This window comes from Dermochelys coriacea, chromosome 12, assembly GCF_009764565.3.
Source record: "Dermochelys coriacea isolate rDerCor1 chromosome 12, rDerCor1.pri.v4, whole genome shotgun sequence".
In the NCBI taxonomy this organism is placed as follows: Eukaryota; Metazoa; Chordata; order Testudines; family Dermochelyidae; genus Dermochelys; species Dermochelys coriacea.
The window spans coordinates 11,246,588-11,255,154 of NC_050079.1; the positions used below are offsets into that span (position 1 = coordinate 11,246,588).

Sequence of the window (8,567 nt, forward strand, 5' to 3'; positions counted from 1 at the left end):
AGCTTTAAAATGGCTCTTAGGAAGCAAAGATTAGAAAAGGGGCAAGGGGAAGAGTGTGGATGGGACAATACAGAGACAGTTTCTTTTTATAGAGGACTCCGGTAACTGCCACTGTTCTTTAATTCTAAATTAAAATACTGCTCAGTTGGCTAGCTACAAATGTACCAGTGTTGGAGCTAGCACTTGAGTTCTAAAAATGTCAGTGTCTTATGCTGAATTTTACATGTGCAGCCAGCTGCCTGACATTGTGATGTGACTGAAGTTTTCATGACATCTAATCCATCTTTCACTGACTTAAAATAATTCAGAAGGGTGAAAAATTGTTCGAGAAGTTTAAGTCTTTGTGTTAAGACTGTTAGCTGACTATGGTAATGCCTCCGATGAAGTGAGCTGTAGCTCACGAAAGCTTATGCTCTAATAAATTTGTTAGTCTCTAAGGTGCCACAAGTACTCCTTTTCTTTTTATGGTGGAGATACTAATTGACTCAGTTCAGTTGGAGATTTCCAGTGGAGGTATCCACAGCAGGCATAGACCAAAAGATTTACCTGCTGAACAGCTAACTGTGTCTCCCTTTGCCAGGATGTGTGCCATAGCAGGCTCTGGGAAATCTTTTATATTGAAGAAACTCATGAGAGCGCAAAAGATTAGATTAAGACAACAAAGTTGCTTTCCTCATCCTGAATGTATTTTGCAGTACAGTTTAAGAATGGTTCACCCGAATTAACAAAGTTCTATTAAGACTCTCTTAATAAGTGTATTACAAATCTGACTTCCAGGGCAATACTATTTGAAATCTTCCAGGTGCGGAATGACAGTAAATCAATGAATGAGAATGAGAACGAAATCCCACAAAGAGAGGTGCAAAATTCCTGTCGTCTAGACCTAAGAAACCCTCCTCTTCGGACAACTAATGGGCTTCCCATTTCCTATGGATCTCCTTCTGTTGTACAGACTTTGGATCTAATGTTCATTACTGTAATATATATAATACTGCATTAACAATGCACAGAAACCTGATGGGTCAAAAGGGTTATTGAATACACATACCCAAACAGACATTACATGTAGAGTGAACTGCAATGCAAATGGGTAAATCTTCTGCTTAGTACAAAGCTCTACCTCCAAGGTATGTGAATAGTATTAAACCTAGAGAATCATTTATGTAAATCTACCTACATATGGCAAAGATTAATTTTGTCTTAAATGCTTAGGTAGCAGTGTTTGGAATATGGCTTGGTGCTGAACACTCTTGGATCCACTGATGTCAAAGGAAGTTGGTAATGCCCAGCACCTCAGGTCAGATCCTGTACTATGTGCAAGACCCCTTGTTTTCAGTTTTTATTTTGTTTAAAATTTCCTGGGAATTTCAGTGTTAATTACAAAAAATTAAAAACATGGATGAAAATGAGTACAGAAAATTAACTTAATGGTTTTCTGGGTTAGTAGGAAAAAGCAACAGAGAGAAGTAGAAATAGTGAAAGTAAAAGCATCTCATGCTGTGATTTATTTCATGAACTGTATGTAAACACTTGCACGTGTATGCATGTGTGCATCTTCCACTACATTTGCCTTACTTTAACTGACAGCCTAGCCTAAATGGAAACGCAAACTTATTATTAACATAAACACATCACCTAATGTCATGTATTGGATTTCCTTAACATAATCAGTATATTTATATATTCGAGTAGTCCAAAATCTGGGTGAAAATCAGTAAAAGCTGAACAATAGCTTTTTGGAAAACTTGGGAATTTTCCAGTAAAAACTGAAAACAAAGGGCCTGAACTATGTAGTTCGAGCTCTTGGCTGGTCACTTGTCTTTGGATGCATGCCTGGTATTAGGATTGGGGACCAGAAGTACTAATCAAATGAATTTTTTTTTTTTTTTTTTTGCATTTTAAGGGAGAGCTAACTGCCAGCTGGGTTTGTAGGTGACTATAGTGACATCAGTCTGAGAAGGAAAAAATGCCATGGCTGTTTGAAGGAGAATGTGACCTCTTTTAAATTATGTTTTTGCCAAAAAGTTAAAGTATTTTTTCAACCTGGAGGTTATTTGAGAAACTATATTCTGCCCTTTATTTAGTCACACTGCAGTAACTGCCTTCACTTAAGTCTGTGGGCGAGGTAAACATTCTAGGCATGTGGCACTGCTGGATCTGCCACAAGTGTTTGATTGCTATTCACCATGGACAGAATTCAGCTGTCATTGGTTTGTATATGCCGCAATATCTTGCTTCCTATCTCTAGTTCATTGCTTTGAGCCAGGGAACGCTAAATAACCATGCAATCTGTTTTGGGTCCCATTCCTCTAGTAGCCCAGGGCAATATTATTTATTATCATGACATCTGTTGTTGCATGTCTGCACAACATCTAGGATATCTGATATCTTCAGGACAACAAGGGCTGGATATCTGAATTGTTTATAGAAACGTAGGGCTCATCTAAATATGTAAAAATCAAAAGTTTACCCTCCATTCCAAGAACTTCAACAGTCCTGTGCTGACTTTTTCCCTTTGGGAGCATTGTTTATTTGCCCTGTCCCTGTTTGTATCTTTTCAAATGTTAGTAATTGAACTTCTCTTGAGTTATTAGTGATAAAGCTCCTACATGCCATCTTGAACTTCCCCATGCGGTAACTATGGAGGACTGCTGGAAAGTAAAAAGCATTCTTGGAGGAGATGATAATTAGGGTTGGGTAAAAAACATCTTGTGAAATTGCACCTGACTCGGGCTTATGGGGCTTGGGTTGTGGCGCTGTTCCACAGCTGTGTACACATCTGGGCTCAGGGTGGAGCCCAGGCAATAGGACCCTGCTAGGTGGGAGGTTCACAGTGCTCGGGCTCCAGCCTGACCCCGGAAGTCTACACAGCAATGAAACAGCCCCACAGCCTGAGCCTGAGTCAGCTGGCATGGGCCAGCTGTGGGTTTTTCGATGTCCTGACAAACCTGGCTTTGATGGGGTTGCAAAGGGTATGAATCAGAGCAGAAATAAGGCCTCTGTGTTCAGGCTTTGTGATGGGGTGCCCATCCCACACAAGGCCTGGAGGGGTTAAAGTGGCTAGGCGGGCCATTTAACTGTCCAGGTTGCACCTGAAGGAGACTGGGAGCAGGCCACTAACTGGAAATGGGTTCAGCTGGGCAGGAACAGTGATACCAGTCAGCTCTGTGTTCTTGGGGAATCAGGGCGCAGTAACCAGCCTGTCTGACTCACAAAGGACATCCCCCCTCCCCAGCCTCTGCTTGAACCAAAACCAATCAAAAGAAAGACTTACAGAAAGCAATGAAAAGGCAGTGGGAGATGCACCTAAACTCCTCCTGACAAGGGTGACAGGATTAAGGCAACTCTCCTAGCCTCATCTGCATCAAAGATGGGACAGGGAGGCATCTTCATTAGCATACAGATTGGAGCACAGAGATTCCAAGGCAAGAATCGCACTGAACTCTGGGACCAGAAAAGCAGGGAAGCACTGCATCATGGGGGATCTCTGCTCCAGATGTTAATGAACCTATGCCTGCACACACCCAGCTCAGCAATTATCAGACCAATTCAAGTAATGAATCCTTGACTGATATCCAAAATACTGAAGCTGCCTAATTGCATTGTGAGCTCCCTTGAAGGAACACACCCATAGCCAGGAATGATCAGTTCCTATAGTCTAGCCTAAAGAAAACCCTTGAGTCATCAGTTTACCCATAAACAAATCTAGTGTTTTCCCTTGAACCATTGTTGTTTCCCTACAAAAACCCCTACCCACACTCAAGTAAGTGTTCTGATGCCTGGATCCAAACTCTGAATTCAGTTCCACTGGGACTTCATCTTCTCCTGACTGAGGGAGCTGCGGCTTGCAAACCCAGAAAGGGTGAAGCCAGATAAATAGGAAGAAGCTCAGAGAATCAACAGCAAGGACCGTACAGACCTTGGCTGCTTGTTAGAGGGTCCCTGGAGCCCAGTGTAGAGGGTGGGTCTGGGTTCTCCTACCAGCCACTGGGACATGGCACAGGGCATGGAGATGTCAGACAGATAACTGCTCCGGAACTACTGCGATTTCCCTGGAAGGGGAGGACCTTAATGGTCTGGGTGGAGGGCCAAGCCACAAACAGAAAGCTGTAGTTCTGTGGGTGAGAGGGGCCTCAGGTGAAAGAGAGGATGGGTAGAGACCTTGCCAGAGGAGGGACCACATGTGGTGAGTGGTCTCTGACAGGCTTTTAGAAAGGACTATCCATGTTCAAAATCTATGTTGTTTGGATTCCTTGCTTGCTCTGCATGTTGCTGTTCTCCCCTCAATTCCCTGTTCTCCTCTCAATCCTTGGGTTTAAAACTGCAGTTAAAAATGTGTATTAGTCTTTTACATGGTGATAGCTAATAAAAGCAATTGATTTTTCTTCAGTTAGTTGTTTACCTCCTTTCAGGAAGAGCCATGCACTATACTTGTGCCAGACTTTGGATGGGATTGGCCTTCTTCTCCGCTGTAGTGGGCAGGCCATATGGCTATAGAAAAGTAGTGGGAGATAGATGTATTAGCCCCAGGCTAAACAAATCCCTGTTACCAGGATAAGTAAATGGCAGCTGCTCCAGGTCAATTAAGACACCTGGGGCCAATTAAGATCTTTCCAGAAGTCAGGGAAGATAGCTAGGTTGATTGGGAGACCTGAAGCCAATTAGGGGCTGGCTGAAACTAGTTAAAAGTCTTTCTGTTAGTCAGTTGGGCACGTGTATCAGGAGCTGTAGGAGGAAGCCGCACTGTTGGAGGAATTGAGCAGTATAAACCATTTCAGGTGCAAGGAAGGATGCCCAGAGGTAACGGTGAAGTAGATATAGAGGAAGTGGGGGCTGCTGGGGGGAAGTGGCCCAGGGAATTGTACACGTCCTATTTCCAAAAAATCAGCTACCATAGCTGCTACTATTAGGGTCCCTGGGCTGGAGCCTGGAGTAGAGGGCGGGCCTGGGCTCCCCCCCCCCCCGGTTAATCACTGAGACTGAGAGACAACAGAGATTGTGCGAGGCAAGGTTGCTTCTCCTCACCTCCCTTGCTGGCTTATGATGAAAATGGCTCAGTAGGCTGTGACCCTTGCCTCTAGAGAGAGAAGGGCTACGTGAAGGGTCACAGTGAATCTCTGAGGCTAGCAAAAATCTGCCAGGAAGCGTGGGACCCACGGAGAAAAGGACAGAGCTTTGTCACACCACCTACAGTGTTCAGCTTTATCAGAATGTGTTGACTATATTCTGAACCCTGCTCTAGAGACTGTGATTTTAAGCCTAGCCATGTGGAGTAAATTAGAACATTTTGAGTCATATGTCTAAGAACTGTTTTGTCAGTAAATGTTGGCCTCAGGCATAGATGTACAGTTGGAAACAACAACACTGAGTTAAAATAATTCTGGCCTTCCTGATATTAACTAGCTTGCATGAGCAAATGTTCTAGGAGAGCGTAATACTGAAATGATTAAAAGAATTGAACAGAGCAAACTCCTGTGGTCTGATTTCAGCTCTGTAATTGACTTTATGGGGCTGTGGGCAAGTCACCTCATTGGTCCTCCATTTTCTCAAAGGGTAAAATTGTTATTGTGACCGTTCATTTATATAAAACTTTGAAAGTATAAAATACTTAGTGGTATTCCCTCCTTTTTTCTCCCCCTTCCACATGTAATAGTCCCTCCGGTTATGTAGGTGTGTCCACACTGCAACACTGTATTCAGAATGCATTCCCAGCCTCAGAAATAAAACCTGGCCCAGTGACACCTAAGCAAGACATGATTCTGTTTCCACCACTCTACCAGATATTTGCTGTTTACTGTCTTTCTTTATTCACATTATTTTGTATTTAGGTGCTGACTACTCTGTGCCACTGATAATTTGAACATTAGAGGCAAAATATGTGATGAAAAGATAAATAGAACATCTTATTAAAAATATCCATCTGGGTGGTGTAATCTAGCCAAACACATGCAATGATCAGGGCTGCAGAAGGCTCTGAGATAGTAGATTAGGCCCAACTCTGCTGCAGGGGGAAGGGCAGGTTGTAGAGCAGCGGTTCTCAACCTGCAGGCCGCAAGTGTCCCAATTAGCATACAGCTGCAGTCCAGCTATGTGCTAAAGGCTGCTGCGCTGCCCAGCGGGGTCTGGGTTCCCAGCTGCCCAGTGGGGTCGTAGTCCGGCCCTGCATGGCAGGGGTCTGGAACTGCTGGCCAGCTTCACAGAGTCCGGGGGCTGTCGACTGGCCCAGCGTGGTCTGGAGGCTGCCTGATGGGGTCAGGGTCCTGGCTGCAGCCCAGCTGCCCTGCCAACTTGCCCTGCCTGGCCAGGTCCAGGGTCAGAGCTGCCGCCCAGCCCTGCATGGTGGAGCCCGAGGTTCCTGTCACCTGGCCCCCTGCCCAGGGCTCCACTCCTGTGGAGGGGTCTCTGGGTGGGAGGTGTTGGGTCTAAGGATCTGGGGGTGGGGGGGCGCTGTGGTTCCCAACCTGTGGACCAGGTAACACAATGATAAATAGGTTGAGAACCACTGGTGTAGACAGACTGCACTGGGGAACTCAGCATCGCCCGCCCACTGAGCACAGCTCCAGGGTAGCCACCACAGCAAGATCAGGGGTTAGATAGGTGAGAGTAGAGGGAAGTAGGCCTAAGCCCCAGTTTAAGGCCACAGCTGTTACTGCAGTTTGTTGCTGTGGCTGTTGGTCGGAGAGGTTTCTGACCATCCTGAGTAAATGGGGCTGAGCAGGGCTGGCCTGGAGTTGTTGCAGTGAATCCATGACCACAGTATCACTGATAGTGAATTGTGTGGGAAAGCATAGAATGTAAAATGCACTTTTTTCACAAATTGGTATAACTGGACTTATTGACACTCTCCATTTCAAGGAAGTCAGTGACGGAATATTGAAAAGACAGCTATAAGAATATTTTCTAGGGGTTAAATACCTTGTTCTGTTAATCTTAACTTAAAAAATTGTTTTATATCAACGATGATCTGCAGTTCACCTTTCCTTGCAACCATTATCATCAGGATTAGGGGTTGTGTACTATTTAATATCATTAAAATAAGACTGGATAAAACTCTACAATGGCAGTTCTCAAACTGTGGGTTGGGACCCCAAAGTGGGTCACCGCCCCATTTTAATGGGGTCACCAGAGTCAGCATTAGACTGCTTGGGACCCAGGGCTGAATCTGAAGCCTGAATGCTTTAGCTTAGGGCAGCTGGGCTTGGGCTTTGTCTCTGTCTCCCCACTTCTGCCCAGGTTCATGTAGTAATTTTTGTTGTCAGAAGTGGGGTCGCGGTGCAATGAAGTTTGAGAACTGCTGCTCCAGAGTATAAAGCTGTAGGAAACCATTCTGCTTATCTGAGAGAGATCAGATGAGCTTAATATCCTTTGCTGTCTCTATTTTTTAGGGTTAATATACTCAAGGCCTCTAACATGTGGCTCCAAGTGACAGATGATTGATAGTATTGCTGATAATAATTCTTTCCTGGAGGCCTAAAGCAAAAATTATTGGACTTTAACGAATTACCATCTCTGCTGCTTTTACTTGAGCTGTCCCAGAGGTCCTCTGGTTGCTTAAGGTTTACGTTAGCACATACTTTTCCCTTAGAGTAAGCTTTTGAGTGCAAGTCTAATGCCAACAGACCCTGGTTGTCAGCAGGCAGGATTGAACCTAGGACCTGTGGAGCTTAGTGCATGAGCCGCTACCATATGAGCTAAAAGCCAACTTGCTACTAGCTAAGAATATAGAGCAAATTCATTAATCTCTCTCTGTCACTCTCTCTCTCTCCCACACAAGGGCTCTCCTTTTAGCATTTGGAAACTGCCGAATGCATAGTGAGTGGTACCATAAATACTATTTAGAAAGAAATTCCTTTAAACTGAATGGAAAGTCACTATCTATAAATAACACTGTTTCCACATTCATTAGTTACTTGTTCTGAATCTTAGTTTAGGGTTATTTGAAATGTAACCCTGGCCTATTGAAATAGGTGTGAGCTGTATTAAACATTTTGGCCAACCCTGGTCTGAGTTTTGTGTCTGTAACAAAAGCAGAAGTCAGGTTTAATTTGGTTCTGGTTTTTGGTATGTAAGTTTCATGGCAGCTCTGATTTTAATCTTTTGAACTCACTACTTTTTCTCTTTTCACTTCTGCCCTGAGAGACGACCTATAGTGCAGATTTCAGAGTAGCAGCCGTGTTAGTCTGTATTCGCAAAAAGAAAAGGAGTACTTGTGGCACCTTAGAGACTAAGTTTCAGAGTAGCAGCCGTGTTAGTCTGTATTCGCAAAAAGAAAAGGAGTACTTGTGGCACCTTAGAGACTAACAAATTTACAAAATTAACAAAAAAAAAAAATTTGTTAGTCTCTAAGGTGCCACAAGTACTCCTTTTCTTAGAGACTAACAAATTTATTTGAGCATAAGCTTTCAATGCATCCAATGAAGTGAGCTGTAGCTCACGAAAGCTTATGCTCAAATAAATTTGTTAGTCTCTAAGGTGTCACAAGTACTCCTATAGTGCAGAGGTTTTCAAACCGTGAGGCGTGCCCCCCCCCAGGAGGCAGGGAGGAATGTTTTAGGGGCTGTGCTTGT

The 8,567-nt window shown here is 44.1% G+C and overlaps 1 protein-coding gene across 6 annotated transcripts in view; it reads left to right on the forward strand.

The window, feature by feature from the left end:
* Positions 1–4,389, forward strand: part of LOC119840979 (dipeptidase 2-like) — a 52,492-nt gene extending 48,103 nt beyond the window's left edge. For all 6 annotated transcript variants that reach the window (XM_043495069.1, XM_043495068.1, XM_043495070.1 and 3 more), the window contains one exon: positions 803–4,389. In XM_043495069.1, the coding sequence (XP_043351004.1) occupies positions 803–1,000 (198 nt within the window). In that variant the 3' untranslated portion in view covers positions 1,001–4,389. The remainder of the gene's footprint in view (positions 1–802) is intronic.
* The last annotated feature ends 4,178 nt before the right edge of the window (positions 4,390–8,567 follow it).